Consider the following 22927-nt stretch of genomic DNA (forward strand, 5'->3'; position numbering starts at 1 on the left):
ACACATTTATCACAGTGCTGAGGTTTCACCCGCAGACCCCTTGGCATCGGCTGTACCAGCACTGAGGAAAGGATGCTCCCTGTCCCTCATCCTGCACAGCCCCCCTCCAAAGCCAGGGTGGATAAATGGGCCTTAGAACAGGGCTTTAATGTTAGGAGACATTCTTTGCTCAGTGTAGAAGGTGTATTCCAGAGCAGGATTATACAAAGTGCTCTGGGTACGTGGGAAGCGCCTGAGACATCATTTTCTCCATGATTTTGTCAGGACTGAAGAAAACCTCCTGCAGGAAGCAAATCCCCTTTCATGCAGATTGCAGGGGTTCGGTTACAGGGAGGTTTTCCCACCAAAACCCCAGTTTCTGGTGTCTCCTCTCCCTTGGCATCTCGTTTGGCAGCACCAAACACATGGGCTCATGTGGGCAAGCAGCTGGTCCCTGCCCACAGCACCCAGCAAGAGCTGGCAGGGAGCAGTAGCCCCGACACATCCCGTCTCCCGACACATGCTGGAGCCTTGTTTCAGTTATTTCCTCCTGGGATCTGGCTGATTTGACTCAGCCCCTCGCCTGCCACTTCCCCACTCCTGGATTGCGTTCCGAGTGTCTTTTGTCCAAGGTTTCCTCCAAGGGGTTGGGCTGGGGGAGGGATGAGTCCACATAGCCCAGGGGAAAGCCCATGGGTCTGTAGGAGCCATCAGACATGCACTGACGATGTTTAATGCATCCTCAGGAGCAGCTCTGGAGCATGCAGTTGTTGCGAGGATGCCGAGATCAGGGTGCTAGGGCCAAGCCAGAGGGTAAAAGGTAGGGAAAGAGGTTCATGGCTGGATGGGGACATGTTACCCTGGTGCTGATGGTGGGGGCTTTGTGGCAGAAGACCATCATGCCAAGGGCCAAAGCTGCTAAGAGACCCCTGCGAACAGGAGGGTCTCTGCCACTGCCTAACTGGGGTTTACCTAAAAAGAGCAAATCCAGCCCAACACGTGCTAAAGCCCTACAAAAGAGCAATTCTTGTACCCCCACCCTCAGACCTGCACAGGAATTGGGCTATGGAGGGGATGCAGGTTCCTAAGCAACGTTATTTAGGAAATAAGTAAGGAAGGGATGCTGACACCTGAGTCATCTTGGTGCTATAGGCACTGCAGGATTCCTGCCAGTGGGAAGTCGCTCCCGGCTGCTGTCTGGGTGCCTGGATGCCAGCAGGTCACGGAGGGACGAGAACAGCCGGCAAAGCCAGGCTAAATTCAACCCGTATCACAGATAGGAAGCGAGATTAGGTCCTCCTCCGTCATCGCTGCTGAGCCCAGTGCTCCTGACAAAGGCCTCAGGGGTGAGCCTGGTGCTAATCCAAGGAGCCAATTTTAGAGCCCGTTCTCCGCAGACAATCCCTGATTGTTTGGGCTGTTTTGAAGTTTTTCCCAGCCGCGCCGTCATCACATCCTGTGACTTGGCAGGAAAGGCTTTTTTGTGCAGGCACCGCTGCCAAGAAGCCCGAAGAGGTGTGACAGCGTGGGCTGCACGTTCACCCCCGTGTCCCTCCCCACAGCATCGGGGCTTGGTGGAGGTGGCAGGGAAAAGTGGGTGGCTCTGAGGAGCGTTATTGCCTGTGGCACGATGGCTGTGCTAAGGGGACCCAGCACAGATGGGGCAGCTCAGGGGCACCCCAAGGAGCTCCGATGGGGCCATGAGATGCTGAAAGGAGCTGGGGATTGTCTCCTGGGCTGGGGAAAAAGGCATTATAACTGCAGCACAACCCCTCCCCTTCTTTCTCCTCTTAAATCACTGCCTTTTTTTCCTCCTGGCAAGCTACCAGCCCCATGCACCTTCCCGTGCACCCCCAAGCACTGTTGCACCCCCTCTTTGCCCATCATCACGCTCCAGCTCTGCCCATGGGTTTTCCCTTTTGGCTGTCAGCAGTTTTGCCAGCTCTCTCTCAAAATAGGAAGCGGCCAAAGCAAGCAGAGATACCTGAACCTGCCATTCACCCTCTTCTTGTCTGGACTCAAGATGTTCTGAAGCTCTCCCCTTTCTATTTCTATCCTCATTGTCATCCTGCTTTGAGAGGAAGGTCTATTATTCCCCCCCTCCTTTTCTCTCTGCAAAAATGGGACATTGTTTCTTCTTTCTTTGATTTAAAAGCCAAAAACAGTTATAGGAAACTGTTCAGCAGATGTTTTACAGTTTGAACCTAGAAAAAAAAGTTAAAAAGAAAAAAATAAAAGCTCTCCGATTTTGCTTGAGGATCTATATTTAGCCCAGTGCTTCCTCCCATTCAGGGTTTGTGTTGGCATAGGCGAGGCGTAGGTTTAAGCACTTTGATTGTAGTATTTATTTTATTTCTCCCATTTGCTGCATCCATTAAAATCTGGAGCTCGCTGCACGAGCTAATGAAGCTCATTCAGGGAGGAGGTAAATCCAGCTTGCTCTGTGCTCCAGCGAGGTCCCTTGCAGCCCACAGATGCTCAGGGCGGGATTGAAAGAAGAAGGATTTCTCATCCTATTTGCATGAGGGTGAGCAAGGTTGTGGCCCTGCTCATGGCAGTGCCCAGTGCTGGTGCCCGGGGTGGCCCAAATACAATGAAACTCTGGGCTGAGATTTATGAAGTCTCAGAGGGAGATTTATAGGCACTGATTGAACCGATGCTGTGAGCCTCCGTGTGCTGAAAATGGCATTCGCTGGGTTTTGGAAAGAGCTTCAATCAAGACAGCCAAAACTCATCCTGTAAAAACCTTCCCCAGGCCAGACTCCTGCTGACTTCAAAAACCCAAGGACTCGGTACCAGCTGAGCGAGACCTGGATAAGGCTGAGGGTTAACATCGGCAGCCGTGTGTGTTCTTCCCTCAACCAGAAACAACAGGAGAAACCTCATCTTGGCACCATGAGGTGATACTGTGGGTGGGAAATAAAGAACCCAGAAGATTCACGTTAATGAAGATACAGCTTGTTTGCTGCAGCTGATCCAGCGACTAGCCCAGAGACCCTTTACAAAGCCTCCTTATCCTAATGGCGAGCCAAATCTTGGACCAAAAGCAAAGCCTATAATGCTTACTATTGGAAGTTTTCAGCCAGAAAAAGCTGTGCTATGGTCTTATTTCCAGGGCTGCAAACCCAGAGCATCTCCACTGAGATGGGAGGTGCATGTGGTCACCCAGATATAAGGCAGGGAGGAATTAATCCCCACTGGGGCATAGGCTGGCCTTAAATGTGACACAGGGCACCACTGGCAGTGATCTTGGCTGTGGTTTCGAAGTTGAAATCAAAGCTGTGTTTCCAGACATTAATGGCTTGTTTGTTGTCTAAGATGGTGGAAAACCAGATAAAAGCTGTAGCCCAAATGACCTGTTCGGTTTCCAATAGGGCATTGTTGGTGCGGTTTCTAAATAGCCTGCATTAGAAAGACAGAGCAATTAAAAAGGCAAACTCACCCAAATTCATGGGCTGAGCTCTGGGATGCTCAGAGGATAAAGGTCTAATTCATTGAAAAATCTTTGGCCCCTTTATTTAGGGTTTCTCTATATTACATATGCAGACAACCAGGAATGTCATTTTTTTCCAGACTGCTTTTTGCATAAATTAGGATTATTTGCTGCTCATCAGCTCACCCTGCTGTGACCCCCCTCTTCTCCATCCCCCCTTGCTCTGCTTAAAATGCACAGGCCCAAGCTGGCTCCTGCAGAAGGCAGGCTGGGGCATCTGAAGCTGCCTGGGGTGGCTTGTTTTGGAGACCTGTGGAGGGTAGAAAGGTTCATGAAACACTTAGAGCAGGACATAGGACACTGCTGAGGGTTCCCCCTCTCCTGGGTAGGTATGCCAGCCTCAACTATTCCCAGAGGATGGATGCTGCGGTTGTTCAGCCTGGAGAAGGCTCCAGGAGACCTTAAGAGCAGCTTTCAGTGTGTAAAGGGGCCAACAAGAAAGCTGGAGAGGGGCTTTTGACAAGGGTCAGTAGGGACAGGCCAAGGGGAATGGCTTTAACCTGCCAGAGGGGAGACTGAGATGAGCTCTTAGGCAGAAGCTCTTCCCTGTGAGGGTGCTGAGGTGCTGGCACAGGGTGCCCAGAGAAGCTGTGGCTGCCCCATCCCTGGCAGTGCTCAAGGCCAGGTTGGACACAGAGGCTTGGAGCAAGCTGCTCCAGTGGAAGGTGTCCCTGCCCGTGGCAGGGGTTGGAGCTGATGAGCTTTAAAGTCCCTTCCAACCCAAACCATCCTGTCATGCCACGAATCTATGATGCTGGGACCTGGGCATGCCCTTGTAGTGCTGCATGGGAGATGTGAAACGTGCCTTAACGCAGCCTGTGTCCGGGTGGAAACCTGCTCGGCCCTGGGAGCGCTGATAAATGAGATGCTGCTGCTTCCCCTCCCTCCCACACACTTCCACTTTCACTCCACATGTGGGACCCAGCACTGCGATCCCAGCCTGGCCATAAATCACCCCTCCATCGCCAGGCAGCCACGGTGACAGCATGTATAAGCCTGCCGGTACTAGCACTGTTTTCCCTCTTTCTTCCTCCTGGAGCTCTTGGTGTCTTTCACAGAAGGGAACATCTCTCCTCCTGGGGGATGTCACCTGTGTCCTGTTATCCTGCCTGAGCTCCCCCTGATAATCGACAGAGGATTCAAAAGAGAATGTGTCCAAACGTGCCTCGTGGAGCTCAGGAATTAAATATGAAAAGGCACAGCTGTTCCCAAAGCCTACGCTTTGTCACAGCCAAACTTTCCTTGACCTGGAACCATGTGGAAAATAAACAGGGAGGTAAAGGACATGTTAATAACTCATTTCCACAAAACCAAGCCTCCCATATCTGCTACTGTATTATTCTCCTTCTGCTCGTTCTGGAAACAGCGTATATTTTATCAGATACACGTATTTTTGCATTGGTTTAGGTGATCCATTAGAGCACTGTGCTGAAACGCCTCCAGCCTGTGCGCAGCTCATAGTGAAGAACTTCCTTATACCTCATCTAAATCTCCTCTCAGTACCTAAACCAGTATCTAGAGAGCATGAGGGGACCAAGCTCTCAGGCAACAGCAACAGCATCAATTCCTGCTTCCCATTCATTCTCCTCCTGGTTTAAGCATAAGAAGCATTTTCAGAATGGGCTTTATAGGACATTTTTGCTGCGGTGCTAATCTTACGTTTTCACAAAGAAGATGCAAAGGGAAGCAGTTAAATGATCCCGATTCGTTTCCCGTATTTTTATACCGGCTTGAGAAGCGGTTGACTCCTTACAAATGTCAAGATTTTGATCAGCCTTTTGAATTTCACTGCAGCAAGATGCAGGGAATCTGTGACCAGATAAAAGAAAACCAAAATATCTCTCTTTTTTTACCCCCAGTGCTAATAGTAAGTTAAGTAATAAAGAGCAAGTGATTAACTGGCTGCTGAATTCGTTTTGAAATCTGGCCAGATGTGTTTGAGCAGGAATTGTTAGCTGATAGCAGTTTTGTGTATCTGATCTTTATTTATACGCCTGCCTGGGAAAAGAGCACTTCTGAAATCTGGCTTTATAGTCTCAGATTAAATGATTGGGGATGAGGATTTGAATTCGCAGATCTGAAGAGGGGCTGTGTGATGAAATCCTATCTGCTTTTTCTCCTGAGTGTATCAGGCAGCCTAATAAAAGATCCTCCTCCCAACCAACAGGCCTAACTGGTCCTTGATGACTGGTTTTACAGCTAATATCTTCATGAATTGTAACTGATTTACCTTTTTCTCAGAGTTTTCAGGAGTTCCTGTGTGTCCCTCTCCTGAGCTGTTAATGGTGGGAGTGAGGAGGTTACAGTGATCATATTCACATTGGCTTTTAGAAGAAGGATGAGTTTTTTGGTGTGCTTACAAGGCAAAATTCACAGATCTGCATTTTAAGGGCTCAAACTGGCAATGTTATAGCTACAACTTCCCCAGAGATGTTGCTTAACATCAGAGTTAGAGCTAAGTGGAAATCCCTCACTTCCACAATGAGAAGATGGATGGGACTTGGTGTTATTGTGGGTTATCCTGTATATACTCATATATGTATTTACAGGCATGTGTATGGACTAAAAATGAAAACTCAAAGCTGAAGGAGGGAATTTTTCTGCACATAGTATCACACCCAAGCCAGTCTGTCATCTTCAGACGTTTGTTATTTAAAGCCTGTTTCTGTACTGCTCTCGTACCCCTTATAGAAGTGAGATAAACCACGTATGAGCGAGTTTATAGCAATTAACTCAATCCATATGAAGGGGATTTAACTGTAGCAGTCTCTAACCTAATATAGCCTCACAAAAGTCATGTGTGGACCAGTTTTGAGCTGCCATAGACCCTGAACTGCTTCTCTTTTAGTGTGTATCTGAGTTTCACTGACTGTCACTGACTGCGTGCATCCATCATGTCACATCCACTATGACTGATCTGAGCTCCTGCCTGACCTGAGGATGGAATGAATTTAGGCAGGATGAGGGGGAATGGCTTTAAACACACAGAAGGGGGAATTAGATGAGACATTAGGCAGTTCTTCCGTGTGAGGGTGCTGAGGCGCTGGCACAGGGTGCCCAGAGAAGCTGTGGTTGCCCCATCCCTGGCAGTGTTCAAGGCCAGGCTGGACACAGGGGCTTGGAGCAAGCTGCTCTAGTGGAAGGTGTCCCTGCCCATGGCAGGGGTTGGAACTGGATGAGCTTTAAGGTCTCTTCCAACCCAAACCAGTCTGGGATTCTGTGATTCTACATAAGCCCTTATTCTCTTGCTTTTGAGGACAGAGATTTCCCCTTGACTTCAAGAGGGCAAGCAGCATCTTTGGGCTACATACAAGGAGGCAATTAATCGGGTGTCCATCCCTGACTTGCTGGCTAGAGCCCTGGTGGTGCCTATAGTTTGCTTTTGAGACTAGCCAGCAACAGAAAGCCTCAGCACCTGCAGACCAGATGTGCACAGCTCTTGGTGGACCATTGCTGAAGCATCTGGGGCACAGGCTGCGTGTCATTGCCTTGATTTTGAGGAGGGGCAGGAGGCAATGGTGCTGCAGCCTGGACAAACCTGCCGTGGTATTTACACACCCAGGCAGCTCATTGATCTGGCTGTATCACCCTTTCCTAGGGCAAACAGAGGCTGGGAAGGTATCCTTGCAAATCAAGATCCCTTTCTTTTGCTCCCTTCTACAAGGGTCAGCATGCAACACCAACTAAAAGCAGATAGATTCAGGCACTCAGGGTCATTTTATCAGTTCCTGCTCTGTTTTTCCACTGTAATATGGAAATGATGATACTTACAGATCCATAAAGCGATGTGGAAGCTTATTACATGCAGCTTCTCACCTTTAGTGTCTTATGATCCTCTAGCAGGACCACAGGTCTGCAGGATCTATCCCTGGGAAGTCATCTGGGGGCTATGAGGTGATAGGGGACAGCCAGTGAAACTCTGGTTGCGTTGAATTTTGCCCAGGAGATCTGTGCTCAGCACCAGGATGCAAACCGCGACCCTCTGCAGTCATAGCCACTTTCAGCATGATGCTGCTCTCATTTTCCATCCACTCCTCTAGTCCAAAATGGTGATATGGGTAGCTTATTGGGAAAGGGGCTGTTTCTGCTGACACTTATGTCCAGCAGCTCCCAGAAGGAGCCTGTGTGCCCACGTGCCTCTAAATTTAAGCAGCCTACCAGCGCACAACCTGCGGAACATCCACAGGACACCTCAGATTCAGTAAAAACATTAATAACTGCTTAAGTTCAGCATTAAGGAATCATTTAATTTTTTTACAAGTACAAAGAAAATCCAAACCATCTGGAATGGAAAGTACTTCTCGAAGCACAATGGCTTTGTGATGAATTCCATGAGCTACCCGAAATTCAACCCAACCTTCTGTTGGGAGCTGAAGCGACCGGTTTAGGTGACTGATGGGACAGCAGCGACCCTGAAAGCAGGCGGCCATGTGCGAGCTGAGGGAGGTGATCTGCACGCAGCAGACATCATGCTGCCTTATAAGAAACAGCCCGAACCAGAAGCCTCTCATTTTGCAGACACACAGTCCATTGGACAGCCATAATAGAGTGGCTATTAATATATAGATTATTGTATCGGAAGAACCGTCTGCTGCAGAGCAAAGCATCCAGCCCAGGGAAAGACATCTTGTTTGCAGCTGCCAGTGGGGTTATCCTGGAGCCTAGGGAAGAGTTGCCCAGATAAAAATGGATTGCTGGATGCATTCCACCCCTTTGGTGCTCAGACGTGACCGAGCCTTTGTACCAAAGCCCAAGGAGGCTGGAAACCTTCCCGAGAAGATGGGAACCCTGTAAATCATTTCCTGTGTTAAAATAGCTACAAGAGCCATCCGTGCCTTACGGCTGCAAGTCAACAGGTAACATCTATTCGGGTCACCTGTAGCTGTGTGCTTCTAAGTTAAGGTAAGGCCTAGAGGAGAGGTTCATTATTCATTTAGGAGAAAATCCTCGAAGGATCTGTTAACAGTTTTATGTGCATAAATATTGGGGGTTCTTACTATTTGTCGCCACGTGCATATGAGCAATGTGTCGGACTGGGGGGTGTGAAGAACAGGAGAGACCTTTATGCCTTGTGAACACTAGTTCTGCACATTGGATTTCTCTGGGAAGCATTTGGAAGCAGTAGATGCCTGAGAAGCCCTGTGTAGGCAGAAATTATCCACGTGAGAACAAATACAGCTTTGGTCTGCACTTTGCCAATGTGCATCTACAATGCCCAGTTTTGGACTGGGAAAGGGTGTCCCCAGGAGTTATTTCTCTCCCCAGACAATCAGTGCTCCAGTGACAGGGCTTAGATGTACATGCTGCTTTTGTTAATTGTAAGGATGCTGCAATCTTCCCTGAAAGCCAGGGAAGGGCTGAGTCCCATGGCTGTGTTCTCGTTTTTTGCTGCTACATTACAGCTTGCCATTAGGATTTCAAGGGGGAATCGCAGCAGCTGTTCCCAGCCTCCCATTTTGCCCATAAACAAAATGTCCCAGAACAGCACATCTGCAACCCTTGGTGTTTGGGCTTTGCCTCCCTCCTGGGGCTGCTGGCAGGGGTTGCTCACGAAGGCGGCGTGACAGGGATCTGTGCTGCAGCCAGAGAGGATTTTCAGCCTGGAGCCCTCTCCTGGAGGAAAAGGCAGCTTTACTGCCTGGAGAGGCAGAGCAAGAGAGGCAGGATGGGCATGTCCTCCTGCATCCAGGATCAGGGGGTTATTGATGGGGCTTCGGAGGTCCCTGGCCATGCTGTGAGGATGTTAGGTGTTGGGAGAGGGTCCTGCTCTCCCGGAGTGGAGCGGGTGATTTACCCTGAGGGTTTTGGACTGAGCCCACTGCAGTCTGTGTTTCTGCCCTCTTCTCTTTTGCAGCCCAGCTGGGAAAGCACCCATCTGCCCTTCTGGTCCCAGCAGCCTTCTCCTCTCTAGAGAGCCCCTGGCCTCCTCCTTTAGCATCTTGTGTTGAAAGCAGCCTTTGGGGTGATGCACGTTAGGACTGTTGTCTCCATCAGAGGAAGGAGCCGAACCAGTGCCTCCCAGCGCTGCCCGAGCATCTCCCCTCCCTTGTGCCTTATAGAAGGGGAGTTTGCTTCAGCCTTTATGCTTTTAAAAGCACGCAGCAGCTGCCCAGGGTGGGTGTTGGGGTGGTATGCCTGGTACCAGAGGCTTGTGATAAGGGGGTTTTGGGTATGCTGCCAGGCTGGATCCATCCCAGGACTGTGGGTAAGGCAGACAGCAGAGACCACAGTGCTCTGGAGCCAGCAATGCCCTGGGATATGCAGGAGAGCAGAAAACACTGAGGTACCCAGGGGCCTTTCAGGAGGAAACAGCATTTTCTTCCATTAGCCTCAGAGGCAGCAGCTGAGCTAAGGGTGGGGAATCATAACATGGGTTAGTAGGGCTAGATAAACCTCACCCTGGTCATGTCCTGCGTGCTTTGGTTTTGGTTGTTGTGAAGGAATAACCACCACTTCACAGGGACTTCAGGGGCTGGCGCAACACGTGTGAAGTTACTCAGATTGCTTTACAGGACGCAGGAGAGCACAGACCCAAAGGCCACAGCACTGGGGGGCCAGCAGGAGGCTCCCCCCATAACCACCTCCATCCAACAGCTTTAATCTTTCCACTGGCATGCCATCTGCCAGAGGTGGATTTTCCTGGCTGGCAATGGCTCCAGCGTGGAGCTCGCCTTTCCCACCGCCCTGGATGCGGAGCTGACCACTCCCCCTCCCTTTGAATAGGCGGCCCTGCTGCAAACACTATGGTATTTCCATCCTCTCCAGCTCCAGCGCAGAGGATAACACCAGGTAGTTGGAAAGAGCTCGGAGACAAGTGTGGGAAGCTGTGGAGGACATAAACTTTCCCCCTGATCTTTCAGCTAAGTAGTAAGTGGGAGAGAATCTCTTTAAGTTCTTGTGTGGGTTGTAGGTACCTGGGTTTGTTTTCAGGACAGCTAAGACTTGTTTTGCTGGTGATTTACTCCCTCCATTTCCAGTTTCACCCAGCAACTGATTCATGTGTTTGCTAAGAGTACTGCAGGAGCTTCTATAAATGTCTGAGCTGATGCTTCCCTTTAAAAATCCCTTCTCTTTTTGTATGTATAGAATCTATAAATTGTATGTGCATGTTTAAGAGAACATTATTATTTTCCTCATCTAGAAGGCTGTGCCTTGGCATTATTACCATGAATTAGATGTGCAGTTCCTTTCATGTTTCGAGTTGCACTTTGATTTGAAAGGGGTTTGGTTCGTTTTCCTTGCTAGGCAGGGGGAGAAGCGAAGTCGGATGCTCACTTGACTCCCTCCAGCCCTATGCACAGACAGATAGGGAAGGTGTAGCCCCTCAAACTGGGACTGATTTCTGCCTTGGGGGGGGGGGGGGGGATGCTTGTAAGGGGTTTGCTGCCGCATCTCAGCATGTTTTCCATAGCAATGCCAGCCCCCGCAGGGCAGAAAGTGCCACAGGTGCCAGCATTTGCTTTTGGGAGGAACTGGAGCCTTAAGTGTGACAGCCACAGGGATGTGCTGCCGTGCTGCTGCCATTCCTTGGGAAGGGCACGATCCTGCCCCCTCATCCAGCCAAAAAGAGCCAGTGGGAATTGTGAGTCCCTGAGGATCACAGCCAAGGCCTTCACCCTTCTCATTAGCCTCTAAATCATTGCTTTGCATGTGGCCAGTCATTTGGTAGCACAGTTACCATGAACTTTCCATCCTGTGCTGTCAACTGACACCTTTGGGGGCTGTGGGCTGGGTCCAGAGCAGTTTCCTGCTTACAGGCTATTCCTGATGCCTCTAATTTGGGTGGGTTTTAAGCTTTCCCCTGCCTGCCATGTAAACTATTTTCTGCTGGGCCATAACCCCTGACCAAGCCCCCCTTGAACAGGGGCAGTTTGGGCTCTCCTTGCTGGGTCATATCCTTCCCTGATGCAAAGGATCCATTGCTAAGCAGTGGGAAACTTATCCAGCTCTCCCCCACTTTGCTTTGCCCCAGATGAGGATTTGGCTCGTGATGCTGTGCTGCAAGACTATTATTTCACAGAGGGACATCCATGAGTGAAATAACAGATGACCTAATTAACCTCCCCCCCCCTTCACATCTTCCTGCAATTGCAAGTAGGTGTTACGATCCAAGAGAGAGCAGCAGGATTTAATGGCAACAGCCTCTCTGGCTGTTCTCCCACCTAAACCCCTCTCCTTGCCATAGCCCGCGCCGTCAGCTTGCTATGGATGCGGTGGTGCTGTTGATGGTGGTGTTATTTTAGCTTAACTATAAAATAGCAGCCAAGTCATAGATTAATGAGCAGGGTAAAGGAAAATATAGAGCAAACAGATGTTTACTATCAAGGGCAGAGAACGAGGGCTTGTGGGCACATGTGTATGTGCGACTGGTCCAAAGTTTAACTGTCATGGCACTGTCTCATGACCACTGTCATCCATCCTGGCTAGATTTCGTGCAAGCAGATGGGAAGGCACCTAAAGTACCATCATATCTCCTTCAGATCTGACAGCTACTGAGGAAAGGAAGAGGCCAGCATTAAAGCAGTGAGTGGGGTGCTGACAGGCAGCCTGCCCTGCCCCTGTTACCTGCATCATCCCCAGAAACAGCTCGGGCAACCTCCCTGTGGCAATGCTAATCTGAATGCAATCAGTGCTGAGTAGTTAAGAGAGTGGCTGAGGAGCTCACTCACCTTTCATCCTCACTTTCTCCCTGTGACCTTAGCCAAGCCGTTTCATCTCATGGAGTATCTACAGAGGGTGCAGAAGAGCAATTACTATATTGCTCTCTTCACCATAGCATCACTATTTGCTGCCTTGCCTGGTTCGCCTTCAGTAAATCAGGTGTTACCTTTGAGAACACTGCAAAGTTTTAAAATCATAAATGTGGGACCCCCTGGTATGAAACAGATCTGTTAGAAAGCATGGGTTGTAAAGAGGCAGCAAGAGAAGAATGCTCATTTCTATTCCTCATGCCCCCAGTTTAGGGATGCTTCTTTTATTTTAAGCTGGTGCTAGCGTTTGATGAATTGAATGAGGTTTTTAACATGCCAACAGATCAACAAACACTCTTTCCCCTGAGGACTGAATTGGCAGGCGGCCTGGAAAGTGCCAGGATTTCAAGGGTTAAAGCCTTGCGGAAGGATGTCATTTCCACCCCTCCTAAACATGATAAATTATTACTTGATGTAAAAATAAAGTGGCTATCACTAAGCAGCTTTGGGTCAGGGAGCTGCCAGCGCTGCCACTCAGGGAGGATGCTCATGTTGAAAGCGCTGCTTCTCATTCTTAAAGTCTTGACTCACCTTCTTGAAGTCAAAAATATATTTGATGGGGTTGCTAATGCTCCCCATCTAATCCTATGGAAAGGGAATCTTGTTGGTTTATTGGGATGGAGAGAAGCGCCCAAATGCTGTTTTGCTGCCGCCCCACTTGTACCACCCTGCAGTGATACCTTTATTTACTGGTTGGCTTTGAGATGTGGGATGGGCAGAAGCTGTATGTTGAAACTGGGGAGCAATCCGAGCCACAGGATTTTACAACAGATAGAGGAGACCCATTACAGAGCACTAGACTGGGCAAGAGAGATGGAGCTTCTGGCCTTGAGTCTGCCACAGGGAACTCACTGTGGTCTCACTCCCCTTTTCTCATCCTTAAAACAACATAAAGCACTATAGGAGAATACTGTTAAGGGTCTTCAGACATCCAGTAGACAAAGTTTGCTTTGCTTTAATACACGTTTTTCATTTCTTCCTAACTTCTGCATGGGGGTGTGTGTCAATCGGGAGGATAAACGCTTCTCCCTTTTCAAACTAAGCTTGGTAATCTGTTTAAAAAATAGATATATCCCTTGTAAAAGAGAGGGGAAGGATGTTGAAATGAAATTAGAAATTTAATTTAGTTTAGAAATGGCCCAAGAGTCTAATAGCTTTGGCTGGTGCTTGATCAGGTCCCAAAATAAATGCTGCTTCTCTCCCACACATGTTTTCACAATAAGGCAGGAATAATAAGAGCAAACAATAAGTCTGAAGTCAAGCTGTTAAGTCATTAAGGATTTTACCAAATGGCTCTGATTCCCCTCTATTTATTAACAGCTCTCAGCAAGCTGTGGATCTTGATTATCTTGGTGTCAATCTGCAGTGATTTCCTTAATATCAGCCAAGTTACCTGCCATGAAGAGAGCTATCATTGAATTTAGTTCAGCTGCAAGCTCCTGAGTGGTCATTAGAGCTATCTAATGGTGGCCAAGGGGAGGAGAGCAACTATTTAGGCTCTTATTAGAGGAAGCTAAAGAGAAGAAAAATATCACTCAAACATCAGGGAAACTTGCTGACAGTGGGAGATGTATTGGGCTGTGAAGTAGTTTCCTATGGGAAGTGGTGGAAGTTCTGTTAAAATTAGCCTGGACAAAGCACTGCGGAGCTCCCTTTCTGCTGTCATCTTGCCTCCTGGTGCTGGCCTTGCATACCTGCCTTTTCCAGAGCACAATTATTTTGTGCCTAGAATCTGCTTGCCCGCCTTTTTCTAGCAGGGTTTGTCTTCCAGGCCCTTTTCACAGCCTAAAAGCCTGTGTCTCTCTGCTGTTTAACTGTCATCACCCACAAAAACCTGCAGCAGGTTGGAGGACTGATTCATCTTGCGTGTTAAGTTGGGCTTGTCTCAGACAGTGCTGCAAATGGTTGCAGAGGCTTGCATTGTATTTCTGATCCCCACTTGTGCTTTTTAACAGTACAGCTTGGAGGGGAAGAGAAACCCAAAAGCAAGCCGTCCTTGCTATAAAACAATTGGAGCTGCTGCCTAGAGATGGTAATTCCCCTTTTGCAGGGCTCGGGAGGAGGTTGTGGGTGCTGCTTTACAGCTCTTACAATCTTAATGGAATTATAGAATGGAATCACAGCATGCCAGTTTAAAGCCATTCCCCCTTCCCCTGTTCCTACATGGCCTTTGCCAGAAGCCCCTCTCCAGCTTTCTTGTAGGCCCCTTTAGACAGTGTAAGACTATCTTAGTGATGCTCTTCATTGCACGAAGCCTTCTCCTGGGTGTCAGGATGGGTTTAGTGCTTCTCCTGCCACCGAAGCATATGCTGCTTCGTGCACCAACGTGTGGCTCTTTGCTGGAAGGTTCAGCTGCACCCTGAGAAAGATGCAAACACCACTCAGCGAGGCATGAAAGTGCTTCTCAAGAACTGGTGTGACTTTGGTGTCTTGATCAAAGGGAGAAAAACAACCAACAAACCCCAACTGCCTATTGCACAAGCTGCAAAGCAGGAAAAAGCTGCTGGTGGGGGCTGCTGGTTTAACTGCTGTTTTAATGCTGTAACTCCTTACTCTCAGATATGTGTGTGGCATTGAAATAGGTGAATGAGCCTGGAGGTTTCTCTGTTTCTCTTCTGCAGTGCTTGTTTTGGTGCAGTTTGCAGCACTAGTCTCTAGAGCAAGAGGGAAACCATTTCATGTTTATATGAGGTGATTTACACTAGTTTAAGGTTAGGATCAGGGGATAGGTGTGTGATGGAATGGGACTGAGTGTCTTGCTCTTCATTAGGTGAGTCGCAAAAGTGGACTCTAAGCACCTTCTTTACTCTACCAAGCTGCTGGATGCTGCAGATGCAAGCAGATTTAGAGCGAATGTGTTTTAACACCTCCTTAGAGGAGGCTGGTAGGGTGTGCACAGATGCTGAGATTAGTTAAGGCTTCTCAGCCACAGTAACTTGTGATACGGTTGGTTTTCGCTCTAAGTGCAAAGAGAAACAGACTGGGTGATAGGGCGGGAGTTAGTAATAACAAGCAGGAAATGATGACAATAATTTCATACGCATACACATGCAGGTGTTTCACATTTGGCCATTAGTCACGGAGGGTGGTGGGAGCTGCTCTCTGGAGTCCCAGTTTGCTGAGGCAGTGAGTGTGGCACGGCTGAAGCAGGCTCTGCCATTTGCAGGGGGTTTGCTAACCCCAGAGGCTCTGCAGAAATTAAAAGGGAGCTGTTTTGGGGCTGTTGTGTCCTCAGAGAGGTTAAAGCAGTGGCAGCTCTTCCATATCGCAGGTTATGCCCTGTATCAGCGTGATTAAAATAGCTGTTCCCTTTGGCTCCAGGTCATAGCCTTCTGAGCCCAGGGTATTCCCTCTTGACTCTTTAAGAGTCATATTCACCAAAACACAAAAAGCACATTGGCCCTGCATTTTACACTGTGCGTTCAAAGGAGGAGGGGGATAAACATCTGTGTACTTGAAAACAAAGCCAGTTGGCACCTCCTTCACTTCAGCTACAGAAACAAGCTGGTGGATGATTAAAATGAAGCGCACTGGTAGAAGGAGCAGCTGTGGGCTGAGATGGCTACTTAGTGCGCTCAGGAATACACCTCAGCAATGCAAGGGCGAGCTTTAGCAAGAGGAACGTAAGCTAATGCAGGAAAGCAGAGTCTCTTGTAGACAGTGAAGTCCTTTGTGAAAAGGACTGGTTTTGAGTAAACTTTTACAGGAAAGGTGTTGATCTCAACAAACCGGCTTGCCTTTTTTTTTTATATATTATCTCAAAAGAAAAAAGACTGGCAACAGTTCCCCACTGATTCCACAGCCAAGGAAATATGATCTCATCTTCCCTCAGAGCAGCACCATCAGCTTCCAGGTGATAATTCATTCACCATTGTCAGGCTCTCATCAGTTTACACTAATGGATCTGTGTGTTTGCACTGTTGATACAACACATCTAATCACAATATCTGCTATTAATACAGCTATTTTTTTCCTCTTAACTTTTCCAGCTTAAACACATTAAGATGACAGCCTGGTCCTAGCTTTATATGTGTTAGAAAGCACAGATTTAGCTGATGCTATCAATCTGTATGCCTTCTGCAGCAGGGCATCTAATGTCTATCTCCATTTCTGCAGGCACTTCCAAGATGATGAGTTACTATATGGACACAACCATCGGCAACCCAGCCCCTTATCCTTTACCTCGCCCTGGAGTGATGGTAAGAAAGGAATTGGGGTTATTTTTCTACCCCCAGTAGTGGGTTTTCTCTTTGGTTGCTGTGACTTTGCCGGCCCATTCGCTGACACAGCTTGGTGTCGACCGCTAAATACTCTAAGGTTTTACGTTGCTCAGAGCAGAGCCCAAACACTGAGTGTTTACCCAGAGCTTATCTGAACCTCTCGAGCTTGCAAACCTCCAGTGGAAACAGGATCGCCGCATCGGATTTCCTGCGCTTGTGTTTTGAGCAGGATTGTTAGGGGTAACCATTGTCCCAGTGCCTCCGCTCCCCGCGCTGACCTTCACCTGCTGTGGATGAATGGAGTGGGATCAGCACAAAGCAAATCAGGCTTTGGAAAGGTTTCAGCTGGTTTTCTGGAGCTCTCCTGAACTCCTTTCTGTCTGTGGAGCAGTGGTTATGTATAATATATGTTAGATCCAGGGCATGCCTGTGCTGACTGCCATCATCTATGGGACAGGTCTGACAGTGCTTCAACCCGTATTTAAATTAGGCCCTTGTTTAGAGAAATCACATTAATAGACATTTGTCCAAAGACATGCTGAGCAGTGCTAAAGGTACTAGACAAGGTCAGATGAAAGCTGTGACTCTGAGCTGAGACACCAGGCTGCTCAAAGACTTGCTAGAAAGCAAGATTTTCTTCCAACTGAAGAAGAAAAGAGCATGCTGACACATGGAATATTTCAAACACAGCTCAGAATCTTCCCTTTAAATGGTTCCAAGCATGCATTTGGCTTTTAAGTATTGATTGGAGGTGAAGGAAATCTACTTCCATGCAGGGAAATAATACTAATAATAAATGAAAACAACATGAGTTTTATAGTATATGTTATAGTACAGTATATGTATATATTGTTATCCTCTCATACAAAGACATACTCTTATATGTACCGTATATATTATACATATATACATTTATGTGTACGTGGTAAATATGTATATCAGGTATATACAAACATATACTGTATATATACACACACATATTTCATATGTATAAAATACACATGTATAAAATAAGATTATATCCTGGGATTGTTCTCATATACCCATATATGCTAGTACATATAATCCATCGGTTTTGTTTATAAGGTATATATTTAACTCTATCCAATAAAAAGAAACGTGTAATGTATAATGACATTTATAACCTAGTATTACGTATGTGGGTATATACACACCTATATCACACATGTAATCAATACATTATAGAGATATGATGGATTATGAGTAAGCATATAATAATACAATATAAGATGTAATAATAAATAGGTTTATATAAATATGCTGCCATCCCCTTTATCTTTGTTTCCTCACACTTGTTTATAAAAGGGGCTTTTTAGCCCTGTCAAGACACCGCTCAGCCAAGCATGTTTGGATGATACTATTCCTTCTGAGCAAACACTGCTGGCTGAGGGCTTTGTGCCTGATTTGTGAGGGGGATGAGGTGCACTGATTGATGCCTTTCCTCCTCCTGCTCCCAGAAGCAAGGTGCCTCCGGCCCCTGTGATGATCCCTGGGTGACCTGTGGCTTTCAGTCCACCTGCTGCCAGCCCAGGATGTGCTGCCCACTCTGGGATGAACCTGCCACACAAGAGGTGCCCACCGGCCTGGAGCACTACAGCACAGGTAGGACACCATACCGGGATGGATGTGGGGCACCTTTCCACACTGGGGGGCTTAGCCAGTGTGTTTAGGTGAAAACACAAGCCTCAAAGGCCCCCCATGCTCTTGTTTGTTGTCCAGCCTGTTCCCTCCTTCCTTTCTGCCCCAGTCCTGACTTCATTTATTGCCATAGGGCAGCTACCATAGCATCACCATGTGTAGCTGGCTGCCAAGGGTCTCCCTCAGTGGACATGAGGCCAGGAAACAGATAAGAACTTTAAAGTCGGTTTGTTTAACTATTGTACTCTTGTCTGAGAAATGCTGAAGGATCCCTAGTCCCTGCCATAGTGTGGGTGTTCAGCTGGAAGAACCCCCCTCCTCTTTTGGGTAGCGATTTTGACGTCCTGTGTGCACCAAATTTGATTTTATTGACTGCAGCCCTGGTTGCTGCTCCCTGGGGTCTTTACAGACATGGGAAGATACCATGGGAGGCAAGGTGGACATGCTAACATGCTGATTGCACCTTCAGCGTTTCTCATGGCATTAGTAGGACTGCTGTGGCTTTGGAAAGTGGCCTTCATGGAGAGTTGCAAGGAGCTGAGAACTCCCTGGTTTTATTTCTGCTGTGGTAGTGATTTTGGATGCCTCGCTCTTACTAGCTCATTGCCTTCCTCCACGGGAGGGTGGTGGCATGATCTTCAGGTAACGACAGCTGAAGATGTGTGGTCACGCCGTGCTGTATGGTTGCAATGTGCAGTTCCCTGACTCGGAGTAGAGGCTTGTTTTCTCTAATGTGTTCATGGTTTGAAAGTCGTTACAAAATCACTGGTGACTAATTCTTGCCCCGTGCGTTGTTCAACCGGTGATTCTTCAAGCTGAGTTTGCAGTTTGGGCTGCTTCTTGTACAACCAACTTGCAGAGCAGATGTTGGGCAGGCAGCTGGTCCTTCTGCCTGTGGGATGGGTGATGAGGCATCGGCAAAGAGCCCTGCTGTACTGCGGCGAGGAGAGGGCTCAGGTATGCCACGGCAGAGAACTGAGTGAAAGAGCTCAAGTTGCACGACTGTGACCTCTGCAAAGGGCCAATATGAAGTTTATGTTTCACTTAAGTCCCACATAAGCCTATCATGAAGCACTTAAATCCCATGTAAGCTTTTGCATGGCATGTGCTGGTCTTCTGTGACTTGTTCCTGGCTCGTTAGTTATGCACATTGGGCCCTTGGGAGGGGAGAAGCCCTGATGTTTAGAGACCTTTTGCAGCTAAAGAGTTCAGCAGAACCAGTGACTGTTGCGGTCAAACGTACGGTTTGAAATCTCTCCTTGGCAAATATTCAGGCATTTGGGGTTTTTTTTTCCTCCTTTGGTGAACACTTGTGTGTGAGCAGGAGATGGACGCAGAGCGCTGCGCTTGTGGCTGGAGCAGAACTCTGCTGCCTATTCTCAGCTGTTCTCATTTCAGCTATTTGCTCAACTCCTGTGGGTGACCTCTCTCAGCGTGATGTCAATTCTGCTCTGATGAAATCTGCCCTTGCAGCATTTGGATTTACTCAAACGTTTTGCAAATCTGTGCCTGGAAAGTTTTTTCCTTGTGTTTTTTTCTCCCACTGCCCTCTCCCCTTTTCTGTGAAAGTGCTCTCTCCAGGGACCAACATATCTGCAACCCAGATCTTCATTACCCCATGCTGGCTCTGTGAAATTGCTTGTTGCAGAGGCTGGAGCCTGGTTCAAAACGCAGTGAAGCCAGTAAAAAAAAGCTGACATTGTCTTCAACAGGTTTCAGTCAAACCTTTGGTCCATTGGGGCAGGTAGGACAGGCCTCTGATTCTTCTTGCTGTTGCAACATGAGGTTCTCTTTCTCTGATCTCTTTTTTATACTGTTGTTTCTTCAGTTTCTAATTTTAAATGAGAGGAAACTCTCATTTGTATATACCACTAGGAACAGTCTTTCATTTCTCCTTTGTGTTTCGGGTGCGCATTAAAACCATTTGTCCTCAGTTCTGGTCTACTAGAGGCTATTTTGGTTTTCATGGTCTTGATGTTGGTGAAAGAACCAAGTCAACAAGGAAAATGCAAGTGTGAATATATCCTCTTGCAATAGAAACCCACAGCATTTCTAAAGGTGTTAGAGCTGCTTGTGTTTAGAGGAGATATTTTGCCTTTGAAGTTTGGGTGAGTTTGTTTACACTTTGCTTGAGGTCCGATAAGATTATTCAGTGATATGGTTAAGGGAAAGCCTGATGTGGATTTAGCTCGTTGATGAAGATAAGAAGGGGTGGCCAGTTTTGGAGGGTTATTATTTAATTTGGAAAAGGTATAGAATCAGTTTTATTTCTCAGCTTGCTTCCATGATCTGTGCTGTACATGTTGGGGCTATTAATGCCCTGAGAATCAACCTAAACTGGGTCCACAGGAAGCAAATGGCACATCCCAGAGGTGGCAGAAATAAAACTGGCAAGAAGGGAGCTGCTGCCTGTTTATGAAAAGTATCTCTGCTTTTCCACTCCAGAGGGAACAGGAGTATTAAGGACATTGCACCTCACCTGAACCATCTAGTAGACCAACATTAAGGGTGCCCTGTGTCTACCCAAAGCAAAAGGATGCTGAAAGCCACACTTAGTGCCATATGTTTAATTCATAAGGTAATAGTATCCTAATGTTACCCTCTGGTACAGTTTTTTTGGCTGATAAAAGGTTAGGCATAAACTGGAGCAGAGAAAGAGATTTGATAGTGATATTGTAAGCTCAGCATGGACATAGTCCTGGCTGCGCTGTTTTTTTGAGCCAAGGCCACTTTGACATCCCCTTTCACTCTGGGCAGGTCTGTTTTCTTTAGTGATAGGAGAGATAAAACTGTTGTTAATGGCAAGCAGGGGATGAAGTGACTGTGGCTGAAGAAGTTTTTCTGTTGTACTGTATTAGCAGGCTTGGACGGTAGGTGCTTCGCAGCCTTTTGGACACTAGAGGAGCATTTGGGGGAGTTATCCTGCTTTCACTGAGGCAAATGGGATCAGCTTTGGGATTTGCAAGGCAAGAAATTAAAATTCAACTAAAGCCTTTTCTAGAGGAGAAATCAGAGCTGCAGGTCTGATGCCTCTGTGAAAGCAGTCCAGCTGATTTGGGTTAGGCTGCCTGCACCAAGGCACTGTTAGAAATAAAAGGGGTCACCTTAGGCTCATCTGCAACACCCAGCAACACTCCAGCCGGTGCTACGGGAGCCCAGTCTCACCCAATCCATTGCTGATGCTGTCTGGACATACTAGCTTAATGCCACCTCTAAACCCACAATATTTGGGGTTTGTTAGCTTTGAGGGCGGTATGTCCCTGCATCTGACCCACTGGTGCTTCATGGACATCAGGTCCCTGCAGCCATAGTGGTGGTGTGATGGGTTTGGCAGGAAGGCAAAGCCTTTGTAGCTGGATCAGTGCTGCACTGCTCTGTGCCCATGCAGGCAAGATAGGGATGTCTCACCCTGCTGACTCTGGCTGTGATCTTCCTTCAATCCCAGCTCTCAGCTCAGCCTGGACTGCAAGCAGGAGTCCCACCGGGACCACATGCATCCATGGTGAACTCTCCCTGCTTTTCCCCCTCCTTCGCAGGCACGAGACCTGGTGGAGATCCCCGGAGGAAAGCTCTTTCTGTGAGCACTTTCTGGGCCATCTTCCAGGCCCATGCTCAGAGGAAGGGGGCTTGGGGAGGAGAAGAGAGGAGGGGGAAGGTGAAAGCTGACCAGGCTCGGCCCGATGGCTTCTCCAGCTGCAGCACATTTTCCAAGAGAAGCTTTTTTTTTTTTTCCTTAAAAAAAGAAAAAAAATCTGCATTTTTTCATGTCCTTTTATCCTATTTTTAACTGCGGCCTCCTTCCTTTTCTCAGCCTCCTCCAACACTTCCCCCCCTCCCCTGTGCTGCTGCTGCTGCCTCCTCCGCAGGCTCTCCGCTGAGATGAATGGTCTTTCCACAGGGCACGCACATCTGCCTGTGGATCCAGAGCTAGCAGGACTTCTCCTGGACTGGCCGGCCTGTCCTCTCCCTCCTTAATAAATGAGGAGCGGGAAAGGGAGGACGTGGAGGAAGATGAAGGGAAACAGAACAGGGGGAGCATAAAAGGGGTGAGGCACCGTGGGGAGGGATAAGCGAGGTGATGGATGCGAATTCATCTCAGTGCTGCTGCCTAACCTGCTGATGGTCATTCCCACATCTGCGGCTCTCCCTGTTTGTTTGCTCTAGCCCAGGGGGTGAAGGAGCCCTTTCTACTGGGCTCTGTTGTCATCTTCTGGCCACTGAGGTGAGGTCTGTCAGTTTGTAGCCTGGTTAGAATGGATATTCTTTAACCTTTATTCTTTGTGGCAGCCTTTGTTTCATTAGCTCCAGTTAAAGGCATGTCACACCTACTGTACTTGCTGAAGGACACATAATTTTCTCCATTAAGAGCATTTAATTCATTCTGTTGGTGGAGAGAAAAGGCACCTTGTGAATGAGTTGCAAAGCCATGGTGTCTTTTGTAAGAACCCTGTGAAGGATGCTGGTTTGCTCTTCAGGTCAGTGGGACTCAGTATGATTTTTGTGGATCCCAGTTGTTTCACAGGTGAGGAAAACACGTGCAGGCCACCCTGTGATGCCTCATGATGCTCCCCCTGCACCCACTGCTGTAATCTGCTGCAAGTCATCTTTGGAGAGGTTGATTTGCACTGAAGCAATAGAATGACAAAAATCCAGGCTTTCGCTTTTCCATTTGTTTCCTGCCTCACTCTGGAAAAATCCCTGTCTCGCCTCTCAAGGACAAACCCCATGGGAGCTCCCTGCATGCTGGGTCATCACCAGAGAATGAGCATGGAGCTCTTTTCCCACTTGAGCTGCAGACTGCTGTCAGCAGGGGATCTGCTGCCACG

General features: G+C 47.9%; 1 protein-coding gene and 1 long non-coding RNA gene across 4 annotated transcripts in view; both read left to right on the forward strand.

The window, feature by feature from the left end:
• Positions 1-6609: 6609 nt before the first annotated feature.
• Positions 6610-22927, forward strand: part of LOC133281026 (uncharacterized) — a 75075-nt gene continuing 58757 nt past the window's right edge. Inside the window, exon 1 of the long non-coding RNA XR_009747344.1 lies at positions 6610-6659. This is a non-coding gene — a long non-coding RNA (uncharacterized LOC133281026). The remainder of the gene's footprint in view (positions 6660-22927) is intronic.
• ETS1 (ETS proto-oncogene 1, transcription factor) overlaps positions 10218-22927 on the forward strand; it is a 514297-nt gene continuing 501587 nt past the window's right edge. For 2 of the 3 annotated variants that reach the window (XM_061476135.1, XM_061476136.1), the window contains exons 1-3: positions 10218-10339; positions 16339-16421; positions 17921-18065. In XM_061476135.1, the coding sequence (XP_061332119.1) occupies positions 16350-16421; positions 17921-18065 (217 nt within the window). In that variant the 5' untranslated portion in view covers positions 10218-10339; positions 16339-16349. The remainder of the gene's footprint in view (positions 10340-16338; positions 16422-17920; positions 18066-22927) is intronic. The other variant, XM_061476137.1, reaches the window with a different exon arrangement.

The sequence above is a fragment of the Pezoporus flaviventris genome, unplaced genomic scaffold (assembly GCF_033815535.1).
Source record: "Pezoporus flaviventris isolate CSIRO_AGI_PZ_B2104156 unplaced genomic scaffold, CSIRO_AGI_Pfla_v1 ptg000093l, whole genome shotgun sequence".
Taxonomy (NCBI): domain Eukaryota; kingdom Metazoa; phylum Chordata; class Aves; order Psittaciformes; family Psittacidae; genus Pezoporus; species Pezoporus flaviventris.